The 20,667-nt window shown below is 45.6% G+C and overlaps 1 protein-coding gene and 1 non-coding gene across 2 annotated transcripts in view; one reads left to right on the forward strand and one right to left on the reverse strand.

The window, feature by feature from the left end:
* Positions 1–2,573: 2,573 nt before the first annotated feature.
* The window catches only part of UBE2G1 (ubiquitin conjugating enzyme E2 G1), a 102,410-nt gene continuing 84,316 nt past the window's right edge, over positions 2,574–20,667 (forward strand). The window contains exon 1 of the mRNA XM_056127632.1: positions 2,574–2,962. Within this exon, the coding sequence (XP_055983607.1) occupies positions 2,917–2,962 (46 nt within the window). The 5' untranslated portion in view covers positions 2,574–2,916. The remainder of the gene's footprint in view (positions 2,963–20,667) is intronic.
* LOC130036351 (small nucleolar RNA SNORA51) lies at positions 16,791–16,925 on the reverse strand. Its single transcript, XR_008794387.1, has one exon. It is a non-coding gene; the product is annotated as a small nucleolar RNA SNORA51 (small nucleolar RNA).

Raw genomic sequence — 20,667 nt, forward strand, 5'->3', positions numbered from 1 at the left:
GGGGAGGAGCCCCAAAATCTCCTGAACACCACTTGGAAATCACCCCCCCAGATAAAAGCAAAGAAAGAAAATATAGGGCTAAAATATTGCTCAAGTGAGAGAGCCTATGCCTGAGATTCTGCTGTAGTTTTTCAAAGCATAGGCTTTAAGAAACAGCCCCCAGGGATCAGAGAGATAGTTCAAAGGGTTAAGCTCATGAGGGAGCCCTGAGTTCAATCCCCAGCACTATGTGATCCTATGAGTACCACCTAGACAAAACCCAGAGTATTAAACCCCCTGAGCAACATTATTGTGTGGGGCCCCTCAACAAAATGAAATAGAAAATGAAAAATATTTGGTTAGAGCTGGAAAACGTCTCAAAGGACTCAAAGGTGCTTTGCATGTGGTAACTCTGGGTTCCATCCCTGGCAACAAGTAGTCATGCTGGGAGTACCATGCTGGGAGTAGCCCCTGAGCAACAAAAAAAGTCTATATTGTATCTTGCACTGTCAGAATCTAACACAGGTCCTCACACATATGAAGCTCTACCATTGAGCCAATTCCCCAGCTGGTAATGTCGTAATATCTCATCTTCCTTTCTTTTCCTTTCTCTTTTCTTTCTCTCTCTCTTTTCCTTTCTCTTTCTTTTCCTTCCTTCCTTCCTTCCTTCCTTCCTTCCTTCCTTCCTCCCTCCCTCCCTCCCTCCCTCCCTCCCTTCCTTCCTTCCTTCCTTCTTCTTTCTCTTTCTCTCTTTCCTCCTTCTTCTTCTCCTCCTCCTCCTCTTTTCTTCTTTCTCTTCCTCCTTCTCCTCCTCCTCCTCCTCCTTCCTCTCCTCCTCTTCCTCCTCTCCTCTTCCTCCTCCTCTTTCTTCCCTTCTCTTTGTTGTTGGTGCAGTGAGAAGTCACAAAGTCACATCCACACGTGGTCATGGTGTTTGAACATTGGTTCACTTGCACATAGGGTTGCAGTGCTTACACTTTCAGCCATGGTGCTTCCAGTGGGGTCCAGCGCTTGCCAGAGGCTGAACTTCTAGGTGTGGGGCTCACCTGTATGTTCTGGCTTCAGTGCTTGTGGGGTTTCATTGTGAAACTTTTTGTGTGCTCACTGGAGTCCACTACTGGCTGTGGTGCTGGTATGTTTTTAGTGGTAGTGCTCAAATGCATCTGGCTACAGAGATCACAAACTCCATTGCAGAATTTGGGGTTTCAAACAGCAGAGCAGCCAACATGGCTCCTGGTACATGTGTATAATACTGGGAAGAAAACATACTTTTTGGGGAGTTTGCATTACTACCTGGCTGTGCTCAGGGCCTATTCCCAGGTTTTTGCTCAAGGGCCACTCCTGGAGGTGCTCAGGGAATTGAAACCGTTCAGTCATGTGCAAGCCAAAATGCCCTATCTGCTGTACTCTCTCCAGTCCCAACTGGGTGTGGTACCCCAATATAGGTTTAAAAAATAAATGCACTTTTTTTTGTGGCAGAGATTAAATTTAAGACCTCATTCATGTAAAGCAACTCATGCCCTGCCTCTAAATTACATCTCTGGCTTCAAGTTTTAAATATTTGTTGGAGAAACAGATATATTTCAATGTCATTAGATACTACAATTTCTTCCACCCCATCTCTTTATTGAGTCTGTTATGTAAGATAGAAAGCTAGGAGAAAAACAGAGACAGTGGAATGCAGCAAAGTTGTTTCCTAGTTTCTTAAGGCCAACACTAGATTCATATTTAATTGCATACATTATTTTGTCAATCTCAACTTACTCATAGTAATGATTTTTGTTTATTTTAAAAAACTTTTGGGCCACATCCAACTTTGCTCAGGGCTTACTCCTCACTCTGTGCTCAGGGATCACCCCTGGCTGTGTTTGAGGGACCATATGGCTGCCAAGGATGGAACCTAGGTGGAACACATGCAAGGCAAGCACCCTACCTGCTGCAACATCACCGGGTCCAAGGCCTGTTTTTTTTTTTTTTTTTTGGCGTTTTTGGTCACACTCCGGCGATGTTCAGGGTCTACTCCGGGCTCCAGTCTCTGCACTTAGGAATCACTCGCGACAGTGCTCGGGGGACCAGACGGTATGCTAGAGATGGAACTCATGTCCACTGCATGCAAGGCAAACGCCCTACCCGCTGTACTATCGCCCCGGCCCGTCTAAATATTTTATCCCATGAGATGCAGAGTATTTTATTTCAGGAATCTGTGCAGTCTCTCTGTAAAGTGAATTATTAGCATATATATATATGTGTGTATGTGTTTATTTGAGGGTGTTCACTTAAAATGGGGCACGACAGGACTAAATGTGATTTTTAAGAATAACTAACTCGGGTAGCTGTTGGGTGCCCACCAACAACGAGATACTGGCAACTTTTGACTCCCGCCCTCCCCAACCACCTGCTTCAAGCCCGAGGCGGCAAAGACCTGACCCTCCGCGACCTCTTTGTCATGGCGTCCGCTGGGCGTCACCAGCTGAGGCTCTGGCAGCCCTCCAGGAGCCGACCTTCCTAAGATGGCGGCGACGGGGCCAGCTGCGCGCAAGGGGCGGGGTCCCGCCGCCGGGGGCGGGGCAGGGAGGAGCGGGCGGCGGGCGGGCGGGCCACTTCAGAAGTGGACGGGCCCAGCGCGCCTGCGCGGAGCGGCCCTGCGCGCAGCGAGCGGCGGCGAGGGAAGGCACCGGTGGGGCCGGCGAGCGAAGTCCCAGTGCGCGCCGCGGCGGCCGGGGTGCCCTCCCCTTCCGGGCGTGCGGCGCTGCGAGGAGCGCCGAGCGGAGCGGACTCGCACCGGCAGCGCCCGCGTCTCCTCGGCCCGGCCGCTCAGGGCTTCGGCGCGCCCGTCGCGGGGCCCGTGTTCCTCGGCAGCCCCGGCTCCAGCAGCCCGCGGAGCCTGTCCCCAGCCCTCCGGAAGCCCCGGCGCCCGCCCGGGCCCTGTCGTGGAGGATGACGGAGCTGCAGTCGGCGCTGCTACTGCGGAGACAGCTGGCAGGTGAGCGGGCGGGCGGGCCGCGGTGCGGCGAGCCGCTGCCCGCCGCCTCCTCCCGGGCCCTCCCGGGCCGGACGCCCGACGGCCGCGGGGAGCGGGCGCCGCGGCGGGCCGAGCGCGGGCCTGCGGGGAGCGGAGCCGAGGCGCGGTCCCGCCGGCGCCGCACTCGGTCCGCGGCTTTCCGAGGGTGTTGGGGGCGGGGACGCGCCCCGGCCGCGGCCTCGGAGGGGCCCGGCGTCGGAGTGACCCTCCCCCACGGCCGGAGGGCCGCCGCGGGGAGGGCGCGGGTTCCGGCCCCGGCGACCCGCGGCGGAGGGCGGATCCCGGGCTCAGGTGCGGCGGGCGGCGGGCGCCGGGGGCCGCGGAAGGGGCGTCTCGGCGGGGCGGGCGGCGGGCGAGGGCGAGGGCGGCTGGCGTCGGGCCGGCGGGGTGAGGCGCGCACAAACTTCTGCCGGGCGGCGTCGGAGTTGCGGCGGACAACAAAAGCGCCGGCCTCCGCGGCCTGGCGGCGGCGCGGGGTCCGGGAACCTGGCGGGGGTGCGGGACGCCGCCTCGCCCGCCTCCGCCTGGCACGGACTCCGGCTGCGCCGCCCGGCTGGGGGCAGGGTGGCAGCGGGGCCGCGGGAGAGCCGGTGGCCGGCCGGCTCGGGCTTTGTGCTCGCACGACTCCGGCCCCGCGCCAGGCCCGCGGGAGCCCGGGACCCGAGCCCGGTGCGGGGCGCCGGGCGGCCGCCGGGCTGCCTCCGCGGGCGCCCGCGCCCCCTCCCCCACTGTCCCGGCGTCGGGCCGTTTGCGGCTTCAGGTTGACTTTTTAGGGGGTGGCTCCTCTCCGCCAGGACCGGCGAGCGGAGCATGCGCGGAGGCGGCGGCCGGTGCGAGTGCGAGGGGGAGGCGGGCCGGAGGCTTCACAATGCCGCCCCACGTGCTGCCAGATTTAAAGAGAAACGTACCGGCGGTCGCCCCTGCGTCCGGCGCCTGGCGTGTGCCCTCGGCGCTGGCGGATCCCAGCCTCCCGCGTCTGCAGCCGGCAGCCCGCAGCCCGCGGCAGGAGCCAGAAGCTGAAACGAAGAGATCTATTTTTGAAACAGATAGGCCAAGAGTTTGAGGTGTTAGTTGAAGCACCTCTATGGCTTCTTAAGGAAAAGGTTGTCAGTGGCTGTTACAGATTGTATAATTAGGTTTATTATTAGACCATGAGCAAGCAGGTTTGGACAAGTATTAAAAGTTCTAGATGCTTAGGGGGAGGGACTTGACGTGAGTGGAGGAGTTCTAATCTTGCCTGCATCCATCAGGAACAGTGTACACGATTGGAAATGATAATGTAGGAATGACCTAGTGCCTCTCATCTTTGCAGCTGCTTAATATTCTGTGACTTCTTGTTTTGGAGGAAGGAGTTAACGCTTTTAGCTCCCTAGAAATTCTTTAATCAGTAAGTTTATTAGTGAATTATTGAAGTACTACGTGTTAATATAGTATTTAGTTCTTACATAATAGGAGAGATGTGTATTTATTAATATGTGTTTAAAATTATTTTGCAGTGCCAGGGATTGAACCCAGGGCCCCACGCATGCATGGCAAGTGCTCTACTCCTCCCTCCACTCTTATACCCTTTTTTTTCCTTTTTTTTTTTTTAATCAGGGTTGTCCCAGGGGCCATTAGATGCTCAAAACCTCTACTGGCAAGGCAAGTGCTCCCCAGTCCTGAGGCGTGGGTATTGTTATACTCTACTGAGGCTTTAAGTTAGAGCCTCACACTTTCTGGGCAAATGCTGTACCATTAAGCTACATCATTGACCCAAGATGTATGTTTTTAAAGATGTTAGAAAATTTTCAATTACTAAGAAAATAAAATATGACTAATAAGAGTGTTAGCAGTAACAGTACTTAAAATGTGTTTTTTTACCCTTTTATGAACCAGCTCGAAATTTTGATGGCCATTCCATTCAGTTTTATGTTCATTTTGGGGGATATAATTTATATAAAACGTTACCAAAGCTCTATTAGTGATTGATTTTGATAAGGTACACTAAAATGGAGGTGATTTAGTTGGTAGTTTTTCTAGCCTTCTTAAAGTTAACTGCTGATTTATTTTTCTTGCAAAAGTAATGGATTATTAAATTTTTTTTTTTTGTTGTTTTTTGGGCCACATCCGGAGATGCTCAGGGCTTACTCCTCGCCCTGTGCTCAGGGATCACTCCTGGCAGTACTGGGTGGGGGTGGGCATTATGGGATGCCATAGGTCAACCCCTGGTTGGTGGGTACAAGGCAAGTGCTCTGCCCACTGTACAATCATTCTGGTCTCAGTTCTTAATTTTTTTTAACATTTTATTTTATTTATTTTTAGTTTTGGGGCCACATCGAATGGCGCACAGGGCTTGCTTCTGGCTCTGAGCTCAGAGTCACTCCTTGTGGGGCTTGGACCAAATGGGGTGCTGGGGATTGAACCTAGGTCGTTCATGTTCAAGGCAAGTAAGTGCCCTACCTGCTGTACTATCCTTCTGGCTCCAGTATTTTCTTAAAATTTTAACCACTGTGGTCAAAATATACAAGTTTATTGGAAAGACTTTTTTTAAGTGACTCACTGTGAATTATCAAATTACAAAGTTATTCATTATTGAGTTTCAGATGTACAATGATCCAGTGCCAATCCCTTTATCAGTTGTCTCCTTCCCTCCACTAGTGTCCCTTGTTTCTTGTTCCACCTCCCATACTACCCTTTCGGCAGGCACTTTTCCCTTTTTCTCATTGGACTTTTTTTTTTTTTCTTTTTGGGTCACACCCCGCGATGCACAGGCTATGAACAGTGTTTCCTGGCTCATGCACTCAGGAATCACTCCTGGCGGTGCTCGGGGAACCATATGGGATGCTGGGAATCGAACCCGGGTTGGCCGTGTGCAAGGGAAACGCCCTACCCGCTGTGCTATTGCTCCAGCCCCTGGAAAGACCTTTTTTTTCTTTTGCTTTTTGGGTCACACCCGGTGATGCACAGGGGTTACTCCTGACTCTGCACTCCTGAGTTACTCCTGGCGGTGCTCAGGGGACCATATGGGATGCTGGCAATCGAACCCGGGTCGGCCATGTGCAAGGCAAACGCCGTACCTGCTGTGCTATCTCTCCAGTCCCATGGAAAGACTTTTTGATCACATTAATCTTCTGGGAGTTTTGGATGGTTAAAATAAATGGTATAAAAATCCTAATGTTTTGAGTTGACTGACACAAAACTTAAGTGGTTCTAGTAGCTAAAGTTTTAGAAACTCAATTGTAGGTAAAATGGTTATGTGGAGTCTCTACTCTGATAGTTTTTAAATTACAGTTTATAGTTTTTGGGTCACACCTGGTAGTGCTCAAGGGCTACTCACTTCTAACTATATGGACGGGCCATTTGTTGCTGGGGATCAAATCCTGGCCTCCTAATGCAGAGCATGTGCCTCAGCCCATGTGCTCTCTTTGGCTCTAGCCAGTCTTCCAGGATTTTACTTCATTATTGAGAGGAGAACTTTTGTGTGTTCTTTGGTAATTCATGAAGAACTTAATACTTACAGAGTTAATTCTGTGGTTTGTAGAATTTTCCAGTCTTATGATAATTGACATTTGGTCTTCTTATTTTGGGGTGCTTGTATTGTGCGGTATAGTAGTATTCTGGCCTCTCTCTGCCAGATAATAAACATGTCTTTGCCAAATATTCTGGGGTGCAAAACCACCTCAGATTGAAAAACTACTCATTTAAGGAGTTAGAGTTATTATGGCTATTGTGAAGTTAGTAAGAACACCTAGCAGCTTTATGAAATCAGATAGGTTGTCTGTTTGTGGGTATTATTAGACTATGACTTACTCCTTTGCTGATTTAGCAGTGACAACTTAACTTTGCAGTACATTAAGTTACACATTGAGAAATCCCATAGCAGGAATTTAAAATGCCTTTGAAAAGGTATTATAAACCCTAGTTAATATGAAAAACAGAAAAATGTGATTGTTCCATCTGACCCCAAGTTATTTTCTTGGAAGCAACATTTATTGACAGTTTCTTGCCTCTTTTCAAAGAGCTAATGGGTTTATGGTTTGTTGAGGACTGAGTACCAGACATTAGGCTAAATACTTTACTGTCACTATCCTCCCGTTGTTCATCAATTTGCTCGAGCAGGCCCGATAACGTCTCCATCGTGAGACTTCTTGTTACTGTGTTTGGCATATTGAATACTCTCGGTAGCTTGCCAGGCTCTCCGAGAGGGGCGGAGGAATTGAACCCGGTTCAGCCGGGCTGGCTGCGCACAAGGCAAATGCCCTACCGCTGTGTTATCATTCCAGCCCATTTACAAATACATTATCTTTTTTTGGGAGGGGGGTTTGTTTTTGGGCCACACCTGGTGGTGCTCAGGGCCTACTTCTGGCTTTGTGCTTAGGGATCACTTCTTGGTGATGGATCTGGGGGTCAGTGGAATCATAAGTCACTCCAGGGGTCAAACCTGAGTTGGCTGCATGCAGGGCAAATACTCACTATACTGTTTCTCCAGCCCTACATAATCTTATTCTTCCTTTAAAGAAAAAGTAGAGAAGTTAAGCAACTTGTCCAAGGCCCCATAGGTAATAAGTAGCACTGCTAGATTAAAATTCAAAATCTCCTCTTTTGTATATATATTTATTTTTGCTTCAGGGCCAACATGGTGATGCTCAGGAATTACTCCTGTGGGTGCTTGGGGGACCATTGGGATGTCAGGGATTGAACCCAGGTTGGCTGCATGTAAGGCCTGCCTGCTGTACTCTATCTGGTTCCTATCCACGGTAAATCTTAGTATAACAAACATTTATAAAAAAATAAAGGAAATTTTTTGGGGGAATACACTCAGCGTTAGTGTCACTCCCAGTGGTACTTGGGGTACCTTGCAGTGGCTGGGATCAAATCTGGGTCCTTGGAGCTGTTTCTCTAGCCCCCAACTGTTTGTTTATATTTTGTGCTATGGCTGTTCTCAGGGACAGAGCTCAGAGGTGGTTCCTGAAGGTGCTTGGGGGGGACCATGTAGTGACAGGAATTAAATCTGGACAGCCTCCATGCAAAGCATGTGCCCAGGCCAGTAGTTAGAGAGTCTTGAATTTTTTAGTTTAGTTTTTTGTTTTGGTGCTATACCTGGCTCTGTGCTTAGTGCTTGCCTCTAGCTCTGCTTGGCTCCTGGCACTGCTTAGGGGAACATATGTCATGCCAGCGATCCAACATGTGCAAGGCAAGCATCTTAACCCCACTGTACTTATCTCTGGCCCAGTAGTTAAAGGTTTTCTTTTTTTTTTTTTAAAATTGTGTGTGTGTTGGGTGTGTGTGGGCCCCAATGGGTGGTGCGCAGGGACTACTGCTGACCTGCTCAGGAATCACTCGTGGCAGTGCCGGCGCATTGAAACCAGGTCAACCGAGTGCAAGGTGAGCACTCACTGAGTACCTGCTTTTCACTCACTCTTTCCTCTGGGACCTGCAGATAGTCTTATAGGCATTTGTCCTTCCAGAATTAAATATAATTTCTTTATTCAATAATTAGTATTTTCTGAAGACCTTCCAAATAAGTATTTTTTTGTGTGTGTTTTAGTTCACATCTGGTGGTGCCGCATGAGGTGTGAGGATTTGAACCTGGGATCCCGCTATGAAAACTTACACTCCTTTGAGCTATTCAGTTGTGGCTTTTTTTTTTTTAGGGCATGCATACCTGGTGGTGCTCAGCGGACAATGTGCTGTAAGGGATTGAACCTGTGCCTTCCACGCGAAGAGCATGTGCTCCAGCCTGTTGAGTTATGTCTTCTCTCCCGTCCCCTGAGAATTCAGACTTTTTTTTTCATTTTTTTTCTTTTGTTTTGGACCACCCTTGATAGTGCTCAGGGATCACTCGTGATAATCCCTGGTGAGCCATCACCCTGGTAGAAATTTAAGTGTTTCACCCCACCTATCCCCTCCCTTTTTGCAAGTACCTTAGCTCCTGTACTAGCTCTCTTGCCCATGAAAATCCAGCTGCACTTAGGGAGCTCTGAGGCTGGTGGTTTTGAGCCATCCTACAGTAGTAGGTGCTTTATCCTTTTTTCTTTTTATGACCTGCAGATAGCCTTGTTCTGAATTTTTATACGGTGTAATATTTCATTAAAGGGTACTCAAAAAGGCTGTGTTAGAAAATTTTAATGTTTATTAGCTTTTCTAGAATATATTGACACTGACATAGAAATGATTATTAGCAGGCCACCTTAGTGTAGAAGATCTGGGTGATAATTTTTTTTTTTTTGGTTTGTACCGCACCTAGCAGTGCTGGGAACTTACTACTGTCTCTGTGCTCAGGGATCTCTTCTAGTGGGGCTCGTTTGGTGCCAGAGATTGAACCTGGGTCTTTTGCATGTGGGGGGTGAGGCGGGTGGTTTTTCTGCCTTACCAGCAGTGCCCAGGGTCTGCTCCTGGCTCTGTCCTCAGAGGTGCTTAGGGATTACTTCTGACTGCACTGGGGATTCACCCCTGGTGGGCTCTGGGAACCAATTGAGATGCTAGGGATCAAACCCAGGTTGGCCACATGCAAGGCCAAGTGCCTTACTCGCTGTACTATTTCTTTGGCCCAAGAATTTTGTGTTTTTTAATTAGAAATATTTTTATTAGAATTTAAAATTAAAGGTCTGTTTAATGCTTGTTGTTTGTAGGAAATAACTTTATTTTTTATTTATTTTCTGTTTTGGGGCCACGTCCAGCAGTCTTTGGGACTACTTTTGGTTAGGGGGTTTCTCTTAGTGGTGCTCAAGGGACTGTGTTACGAGGGATTGAACTGGGCTGACTGCATGCAGGGCAAGCTCTGTATTGCCTAAATTCTCTTCAGCTCATGAAATAACTTTTCTGAGAAGAAAATACCTTTTATTCATATGGAAATAGTAAGTAAGGTAAGGAAGCATTGTGAAGTGTATGTGGTTGACCCAGCATTTCAGGAACAGAAAAGTACAAATGAGGAAAAAAAAGTCCAGAATTTAGTATTAAACATGAGATTGAACCTGTATCTTTTGCATGTTGGGGGTGAGGAGGGAAAATACTATAGCTTTAATGTTGTAGCTGTAGAGATACATACCTCTTCATGAAGTGTTAATCTAGAAAATTTGTGTAAGTCTTACTATAAATTATTTTATTTAATTTGACAAAAGAATTATTAAAATAATTATTTTGTCTTTTGCTTTTTATCAGTGACTAATGGTAGAATGTAGCACTACTGCTCTTTCTCTGCTTTGCTTTTCTTGTCTACATCTCCATTAGCTAGGGATCTGTTAAAAACATAAATAACATGGACCAGGGATATGGTTCAGTTGTAGACCACATGCCTGGCATGTCTACAAAAAAGTACAGACAATTAAGAACTTATTTAAAGTTTTACTTGGCAGCTGTTTCTGCTTTAATTTTACAAAGTAAAAATTTCTTTTAAGGATCAGTTTATAAAATAGGTACTTAAAAGAAAGTCTGTAAGTTAGAAGATAGTGGTTTGATTTGCTTTAGAATGTGCTAAAACTTTCTTTGTGTTATCATTTTCATGGGCTGGAGCGATAGCACAGCGGTAGGGCGTTTGCCTTGCATGCAGCCAACATGGCCGACCGAGTTCGATTCCTCCGCTCCTCTCGGAGAGCCTGACAAGCTACCCGTGATGTATTCGATATGCCAAACACAGTAACAAGTCTCACAATGTTACTGGGCCCGCTCGAGCAAATCGATGAACAACGGGAGGACCGTGAACGTAATCATTTTCATACGTAATATATTTATTAGGGTTTCTATTTTAAAAATGACAGTACTTGGGCAAGAGTTTACAGGCATGCTGCCAAAAGCATGATCCACAAAAGGAAATAGAGGTGCACTGGACATCGAAGTTAAGACTTGTTTGTTTTGGGGCCAAACCTGGCAGTGCTCAGGGTTTACTTTTAGCTCTGTGCTCAGGGATCACTTCCGGTGAGACTCGGGACTATATGTTGTACTGGGAATAGAACCCAGGTCAGCTACATGCAAGGCAAATAAATGCTTTACTCACTGTTCAATTGATCTGGCCCAGATTAGGACCTTTCGTTCTGTGAAATCCCTTTGACGGTAACCGAAAGATAAATTACAATGTAAGAATATATTTGAAAAATCAGATATCTGGCGCTGGAGTGAGAGCACAGTGGTAAGGCATTTGCCTTGTACTTCACTGGTCCAAGTTCGACTCATCCGCCCCTCTCAGAGAGCCCAGCGAGCTACCAAGAGTACCGCAGGGCAAAGGCTGGCAAGCTACCCGGGACATATTCGGTATGCCAAACACAGTAACAAGTCTCACAGTGGAGACATTACTGGGCCCACTCGAGCAAACCGATGAACAACGGGAGGACAGTGCTCCAGTGCTACAGATATCTGGAAAAGAATTGATTTATGGGCCAGAGAGACAGTATGATGGGTAAGGTACTTGCTTTGTTTGCAGCTCACCCAGGTTTTAACCCTGAGTCAGGTACTCAAACTTAAACCAAACCAAACTAAGCCTCAAACCCAAACTAAACTAAACCAAAACAAGAATTGACCTACAAGGTTTTTAGAACTTTGAGAATTCAAAGTAAAAAAGTCTAGGAAATGGACAAAAGACACGAGCATTTTACATAGCTGGACAAAATGATGGTAAATAAGCAAATGATGAAAAGATGTTTATTCTCAGTTTTTGGACATTTGGGAATGCAGTTAAAACTATACACAGTAAGATGTTGCCACATACCTCTTTGTTTTGCTAAAATTAAAAATGAAATTTAGTGATAACACTAAATGTGGCACATATGCAGAAAAATTTCATCTCAGTGCTGGTAGTAATATAAAATTAGAGCCATTATAGAAATGTTTTTAGTTTCTCGTACAACTTATACAACCCATTAAGGGTACATTGGGTATTTATATATAGTCTTTTCCTGATTTACGGTGATTTGACTCAGTTTTTCAATTTTACAATGGAACAAAAACAATATGAATTTATTAGAAACCATACTTAGCATTTTGATTTTTCCCAGGCTGGCCGTGTGCCATATTTTATATGATGTTGAGCTTTGACAGCTAGCTGTAGTTCCCAGTCATATCACGAGGATAAACAGCTGATATTTTACACTGTACAGTTTTCAGTAAGTTCTGTGAGATATGTAGTATTGAATCTTATGTTATAAAATAGCTTCTGGGTCTGGAGCAATAGCACAGCAGGGAGGGAGTTTGCCTCCCAGGGAGGGAGCAGCCAACCGGGTTCGATCCCAGGCATCCCATATGGTTCCCCAGCACAGCCAGGAGTAACCCCTGAGCATTGCCAGCTGTGACCACACCCCCCCCCACCCCCCGCAAAAAAAAAAGCAAAAAAAAAGTTTCTTAGGTGATTTAGCCAACAGCAGACTGATTACAAGTGTAAGCTTAGTAGGCAAGGACAGACTGCTCTTCCTTAGGTCAGTTGTATTAAATGTATTTTTAGTTTATGTTACTTTCAACTTACAGTGGTTATTTTTGGGGGATGCAATCCCATTTATCAGTCGAGGAAGACTGTATTTCAGAGAAATGAAAATTCTCTGTGTGGAGTCAGAGAAGATAGTATAGGAGCTATGGTTCTTGCTTGAGACTGACTTTGGTTCTATCTCACAGTCACTGGTAGTGTGGTCCCAGCCTCCCACTCCCTTCATTTTCTTTATGCTAACACAGAAGTACATTTGTAGTGCTCACTGGAGCTTGCATGGTTAAGTTTTGCTGCTCATAAGTGCTTATTGGGGACTTGCACTCCTGACCATGATGCTCCCACATCTTTGTTGTTTTTGGAGGCCCATGTCCAGAAGTGCTCAGGGAGAATTTCTGTCTCTATTCAAGAATTGCTCCTGATGGGGCTTAGGGGACATATATGGTCCTGGGGATATCGAACCCTAGTTGGCTGATGCAAGACAAGCATCTTATTCGTTATACACTCTACTCCAGCCACATCTTTTTCCCCCCCCCCAGTTTCAGTGCTTTCTGGGGATCCCACTCCTCAGTTGTAGCATTCACACACATCTGGCTGTGATGCTGCCAGAAATTGTAGCACGGGGGAATCACAGAAAATAGAACTCTCAGCAGCATGCTTGACTCAAATGTGGCGGCACTAGGGATGAACTCTCAGCCTTACAGCGGGTAGGGCGTTTGCCTTGCACGCAGCCAACATGGCCGACCCAAGTTCGATTCCTCCGCCCCTCTCGGAGAGCCTGGCAAGCTACCGAGAGTATCTTGCCCACATGGCAGAGCCTGGCAAGCCACCCGTGATGTATTCGATATGCCAAACACAGTAACAAGTCTCAAAACGGACACGTTGCTGGGCCCGCTTGAGCAAATCAGTGAACAACGGGAGGACAGTGACAGTGACCAGTGACAGTTCCAAGGCAGGTGGTTTACCCACTGGACTATCTCTTGGACAAGACTGCTGCTTTTGGCGCACTGTTGTTTATGTATAGCAGACTTTGTGACTTTAGGAAGGGGAACTAGTATTGCTCATACCCTCATTTATTTTTTTGCTGGGGCTAGGCTGTTTTATTTTTAGGGGTGCTTGGGACTGGCCTCTGTCCAGTGCCAAGACTGAACCAAGACCTCCCCTATGCAAAGCAGCATTTAGTCTTTTTATTTTCCTTTTTGGGGTCACACCTGGTGATGCTCAGGTGCTCAGGGGTTACTCCTGGCTTTGCACTCAGGAATTACCCCTGGCGGTGCTCAAGGGACCATATGGAATGCTGGGAATTGAATCCAGGTCGGCATTTTGAGGCAGTCCTCAAAAAACTAGAAATTGAGCTTCCATACAACCCAGAAATGCCACTTCTGGGAATATATCTTAGGGGCCCTGTAGGATAACACTGTTTTGTCCTCCCTCAGGTAGCTTAGGTTTATCGGGTCACACCCATCTCAGTGCTCCTGAGTCACTCCCATTACTCTTGTTTATCTGTAAGCTCTTCTCTGTGCTCTCCTCCCCAGCCAGTTAATCACCTTTTCTCCCTAATCAGTTTTTGTTAGCTTGTCAGATCAGATCCTTCTAAGGACACTGAATTTGTATTGTAAGCAGTGTCCTTTCTGTGTGGACACAGGAAGACAGTTAATATTATGTTTTGTAACTTGGGAGGGCCCCAGAACAATGCAGAAAATTCACCTGCAACTCTGTGTTCATTGCAGCACTATTCACAGTAGGCAAAATCTCAAAACAGCCTGAGTGCCCAGAACAGAGGGCTAGATAAAGAAACTATGGTATATCTACACAGTGGAATACTATGTAGCTGCCAGGAAAAAAGAAGTTATGAAATTTGCTTATGAACTGGTAGACATGGAGAGTATTCTGCTGAATGACTCAGAGGGAGAGGGACATACAGAGACTGATTTTACTCATTTCTGGGGTATTAAAAAAAACAGTATTAGACTCACACCTAAGGGTAGTAGAAACCAGGGTCAGGATGACTGGTCCATGGTTGGACCCTTGCCACAAATGGGAGATGGGGAAGTAGAGGGCATTTAGGACAAAGAACAGACCAATATCACAATGATAGTTGGAAATAATCACTCTGTACAAGAACTGAGTTCTGAAACGAGGTAAAGGGATACACATAACCTTTTAATACCTCCATTACAAATTGTAATGCCCAAAAGAGGTGGGGGAGAGGGGGGAAAAGGAGGGAAAGAAAAGTGTCTGCTGTAGAGGCAGGCTCGGACAGGGGTGGTGACAGGGAAATTAGCAGTGAGAAATGTACACTGGTGAAGGGATGGGTTTTGGAACATTGTATGACTGAAACCCAATCTTGAACAATTTTGTAATAGTATGTCAATTAAAAATACATATTTCTGTAGGAGAAAATTTGTGAAAATTGTTATATCTCATCATGGGATCATAAGTCCTAGTCTAAGGGTTTACTAAGCTCCTGTTGCAAGTTAAGTCTTCTGTGTTAATGTTTCTGTTAGTCGAGATTGGTTGGTTTCTTTGTTATATCTCATCCAATCTGGCGTGCCACTTCTAGGATGTCAGTGTTGTAGAGTTTGGAGGTGGTGCGCTGCTTCGAATGCACCCCCCTATTCCAGATAACCCAGAATATTTAATTGGACAGTTCAGCATGGCATTGCAGTCGCATGGAATGTGGGCATTGCTTCTGGGACTTCCGTCCCCCCCATTCCAACTTCAAGCAGGCCTGGAATTTTCAAGAGGCTTTTTTTGGCGGGGGTGGGGTGGGGGGTGGGCAAAGGTGGTGCATATCTGGTGATGCTCAGGACTTTACTCCTGGTCCTGTGCTGAGACATCACTCCTAGTCTCGCTCAGGGGATCACATGGGATGCTGAGGATAGAACCCTGGTCAGCTGCCCACATGCAAGGCAAGTGTCCTACTCTATAGTATCACCACTCCCTTTCTAAAAGAGGTCTTTCTTAGGACTTTTTGTTTCTTCATAGTTGTCATCTATACAGTGGTTTATATCGTTTGGAAGAGATGGTATGGCAGGTAGGGTGTTGACCTTGCACGCAGCAGACCTGGGTTTGATCCCTGACATAGTCTCCTGAGCATCACCGGAGTGATTTCCTGAGTGCAGAGCCAGGAGTGACCCCTGAGCATTGCTGGGTGTGACCCATAAACAATCAAAAAAGACTTCCCCCCAAACCAAATAACCGACAACCATTCCGCAAACAAAACACCGACCTCCCTTCCCCCCCACCTCCAGTGGTTTATATCGTCATCATTAGATGTCTTGGACTTAGAACTGTGCTAATCATTTTTCAGATTACTGTGAACATATATGGTAGTATGCTGGTTCCTTTGGGAAATACTGTTATTTTCGATGTCTGTCTCTGGTTGTTTCTACATCCTTCCCTTAGGATTTGTTGCTTCTTCTACCTTTAACATTTGCCTGGTGGAAACAACAAAACTCACCATCTGATTTAGTTTATATTGAACTTTCGCAGGTGCAGCAGTGATACAGGTGAGGGTACTGTGCTGCTTGCTGTCCTTTTCAGTCTAAGGCATATGGTGTGAGTTTAGGAGGAAGCAACATTGGTGTGATAGATTTTACAAGACTTAAATTTTAGAACAATCTCTCTCTCTCTCTCTCTCTCTCTCTCTCTCTCTCTCTCTTTCTCTTTCTCTTTCTCTCTCTTTCTTTCTTTTTGGGTCATATCCAGTGATGCTCAGGGGTTAGTTACTCCTGGCTCTGCAAGCAGGAATTACTCCTGGCGGTGCTCAGGGGATCATATGGGATGTCTGGGATCGAACCTGAGTCAGCCGCATGCAAGGCAAATGCCCTATCACTGTATGTACTATGGCTCCGACCCCAGAACAATTTTGTATTTACAGATAAATTATTTAAAAAGAAAGGGGGGGGGTTTCAGTGCTGCTCAGTGGTAGAGTACTTCCATATGTGAAGCCTTGGGTTGAATTCTGTTACCTCATGAACAGTTGGCAGTGAGCCAGGAGTGGTATCACCTGAGTACCACTGGATGTGACCTTAAAACCAACCAGCTTCCAGCCTCTCACAAAAATGACCTGTAAAGATTGTCTTTAGAGTTCTGTTTTTTGTTTTTTGTTTTTGGACCACACCTGGTGCTGCTTAGGGATTACTCCTGGCTCTGCATTCAGAAATGACTCCTTGAGGGTTCAGAGGACCAAATGTGATGCTGGGGATCGAGCCTGGATTGTTAGCGTGGAAGGCAAGTGCCTCACCCACTGTACTGTCACTCTGGTACAGATAGTCCGGTGCTTATACACACACACACACACACACACACACGTACATATGTATATATTTGTACGTGTATGTATATATATATGTACATATATTTATGTACGGTTTCACCATTCCTAAAACATCCTACCCTTTTGGTCCCCACATTCACAATATAGATCTAGCAAAGGTCCTGGACTGAGGCATATATGAGATGGGTTTACTGTGCCTCCTCTTTCTGTACAGTTGGTATATAAAGAACTGAGCTTTTGGTGAGCACCAGATTACCTTGGTATATTTGTCGTAGTTAAAAAAACCTATGTTGACATGTTAACTAATCTCAATATTGATATCCATAGTTATCTGATGTCTATTTTTCTTATTTGGAAGTCTATCCAGGACACCACATTGCATTTACTTGTCATGTGTTAGCCTCTTTTGCTTTGTGAGAATTTCTTAGTTCCTTTAAAAAATTTTTTTCTTCACTTTTTGGGTATCACCCCTAGCGATGCACAGGGGTTACTCCTGGCTCTGCTCTCAGGAATCAGTCCTGGCGGTGCTCAGGGGAGAATATGGGATGCTGGGAATCGAACCCAGGTCGGCCGTGGACAAGGCAAATGCCCTACCTGCGGTGCTATGGCTCCAGCCCCAGTTCCTTTTTAAATTTTGAGTAATACTGCTCAGGTATTTTGTAGAATATCAGATTGGGTTTAATATTTTCTTTCAACATAGACAGAATTAAAGGTTTTTAGAATACCAGCAGGATAGTGCTCTCCATATCTCTCCACATATTTATTATTCATGATGGCACTGGTGATGTGAACCTTGCTCATATGGTTGAGCTAGTGTTTTTGATCAGGGACCAGAGAGATAGCTCAAAAGACTGAGTGTATGATTTGCGTATGGGAAATTCAGGTTTCTTCTCTTGTGTTGCATAATCTCCTAACCACTGCCAAGAGTAACGATTCCCTTACCCCTTCATTCCCCCCCGCACACACACACAGATGAAAGGAGTAGCCCCTGTGCAGCTCCTGTTTTTGTTTTGTTTTTTTCTGGGGGTTACATCTGACTGTATTCAGGGTTTACTCCTGACTTTGTGCTCAGGATTCACTCCTGGCAGTGCTTGGGGGAACCATACAGGTCAGACTTGGTCAGACTCCTTATTCCTTGTACTATCTCTTTGGCCTCAGCCCCGTTTTTTAATTTGATTATCCAGTGTGAACTCATATACATGATCATATACTTTGACTTAAAATCTGTATTTAGAAGCTGGAGAAATAGCAGGGGCCCAGGTTTTATTCTTGGCACTACATGGTCCCCTGAGCACAATGTCAAGGGAATAGTACTTGAACACTGCTGGGTAATGCCAAAAAAAAAAACGAAAATGTGTTTAAGGGTTCCTTTTAGTCCTGGAGCACTGCCAGGTGTGACCCAAAACCTGAACTAAACAAACCAATGAGACCAGAATACCTTTGAACACCTCAGGGTGGACCCCCTCAAACCACTGGGGAATTAAAGCCTTAAAGTTGATTCAGTTAGGTCCATTAACCCACATTTTGTAGGGTAATCTGCTTTACTTAGTTTACTGATTTAAGTATTAAGTCACATCTAAAGAACTTCAGAAATATCTGGGTACTGTGGTCTAGCTGAGTTTGGTAACAGAATTATTATAAAGGCAACCATTGCATTAAATTTTTTTGGGGGGGGAACATTGGTGGTACTAAGGTGCTAGGAGAACAAATACTCGATGATCACACACAAAGATATACATATTGGACAATGATAAGAACCCTTGGCTTTGGATTACAAAATTTATTAAAAGTGTAAGGGAAGGGATGGAGGAGAATGAAGATCAGATTAGGGGTGACTTAAGGATAGTGGTGGTGAGGTTATAGACACTTCAGTAGTGATGATGTGCAGTAACTTTGTACACTAAACTCAACTCTTTGTGTAAACCTAAACACTATTGGAACCCCATTGCCTGAACTATCATACAAATAAAGACAAAGGTATATTATAAAAATAGCCATAATACCGAAGTATAATTAAATGACAGTAAATATAAGAGCATAGTTTCCTTTTTCTTTTCTTTTTGGGTTACACCTGGCGATGCACAGGGGTTTCTCCTGGCTCATGCACTCAGGAATTACTCCTGGTGGTGCTCAGGGGACCATATGGGATGCTGGGAATAGAACCCAGGTCGGCTGCATGCAAGGCAAAAGCCTTACCCGTTGTGCTATCACTCCAGCCTCTCTTTTTCTTATTCCCCCCCTTTTTTCTGGGTTGAATACGTCACCAAGAATAGTAACAACAAATCTCACAATTTGTTGTGAGACGTTACTGATGCCCGCTTGAGCAAATTGATGAATGATGGGAGGACAGTGCTACAGCACTACAGTTCTTTCTGAGTCACATTTGGTGATGCTCAGGGGTCAATCCTGGCTCCACACCCAGTAAGCACTCAGGGGACCATATGGGATGTCAGGGATGGAACCTGGGTTGGTCCTATGCAAGGCAAATGCTCTACCTGTTGTACTATATCACTCTGACCCCCCAAAACCTAGTTTCCAAAGTTACTTAGGCTAGTTCCTCCCCACACCCCCCAATCTCTTCAGTGACCTTATGCCATACATTTCTTTTTGTTTGTTTGTTTGCTTTTTGGGTCACACCCAGAGATGCACAGAGGTTACTCCTGGTTCATGCACTCAGGAATTACTCCTGGCCGTGCTTGGGGGACCATATGGGATGCTGGGAATCAAACCCGGGTCAGGCCACGTGAAAGGCAAACGCCCTACCCGCTGTACTATCACTCCAGCCCCCTATGCCATACATTTCTTCTACAATAATCTAATTGATTGCAGTCTATATCTTTCATCATTGTTGTAATCAAATTATGGGAAAAATCCATTTTATTATTTTAAATTTTTAAAACTTTGCATATATCAAGGTTCATTCTTCGAGAGATACATTTCTCTAAACTTTGGTGAGTACATAGTCATGTTTTCACCATTGCAGCACCATACAGAATGATTTTATCATCCTAAAATTTCCACTAGTGTTTTCCCATTTCTATTGACCATTTCTTTCTGCCATTTCAAGGCAGTTGCTGATTGGTTTTCTGTCACTATTGTCTGCCTTTTTCTACCCGAAACAGGCAACATCTTTCACTTCCTAAAATTCACTTAAAAAGTATCCACGTTGGGGTCTGAGAGATAGTACTATGGGTCCTGCACTTGCTTTGCATATGGTGACCCTGGTTGATTCTACACACCACATATGGATTCCTGAAATCTGCCAGTAGTGGTTCTTGAGAGCAGAGCCAGGAGTAATCCTTGAGCTCCAAAATATGTGTGTATTTTTTATGGGGCCCCCAAATAAGCCAGTATCTCTGTCGCATGAATTCTTTTTTGTCACAGAGTTGTTTATTTCATTGTGCTCTAGTTTGCTGATTCATTCCCATGTTGAAGAGTATCTTGTTTTTTTCCCCAGTATTGAGTGATTATGAATAAACCTCTAAACATTATGTCCACCATTTTATTTTTTTTTGGGGGGAGACACACATAAATCTTTAATTCACTTGGATAAATACCCAGAAATGAGCTGGTGAGAGAGCTGGAATTCTTGCTTTGTATGTAGGAGGTCTGGATTTGTTCCTTGTCTCTGAATAGTTTTCTGTGGACTTCCAAAAGTGATTCCCAGGCTCTAAGCTGAGAGTGATTCCTGAACATTGTAGGTGTGACTTAAGTGTTGTTTGTCTTTTCCTTTTTATTTATTTATTTGTTTATTGAATCACTGTGGGAAAGGTTACAAAGCTTTCAGGTTTAGGTCTCAGTCATGCAAATATCAAACACATTTCCCTTTACCAATACTTATTTTTTTACCATGAAGAACCCCAATAAAACCCCATCCCCCACCCCTCCCAGTCCCTGTGAGGCAGATGAATTCTAGTTAACACTCTATCTGCTTTGATTAGATTCATTGTTTCAGTAAAAGATTCACCACTATTATTTAGAGTTTACCCCCCACCCCCA

Source organism: Sorex fumeus, unplaced genomic scaffold, assembly GCF_029834395.1.
Source record: "Sorex fumeus unplaced genomic scaffold, SorFum_2.1 ptg000063l, whole genome shotgun sequence".
Classification (NCBI taxonomy): Eukaryota; Metazoa; Chordata; class Mammalia; order Eulipotyphla; family Soricidae; genus Sorex; species Sorex fumeus.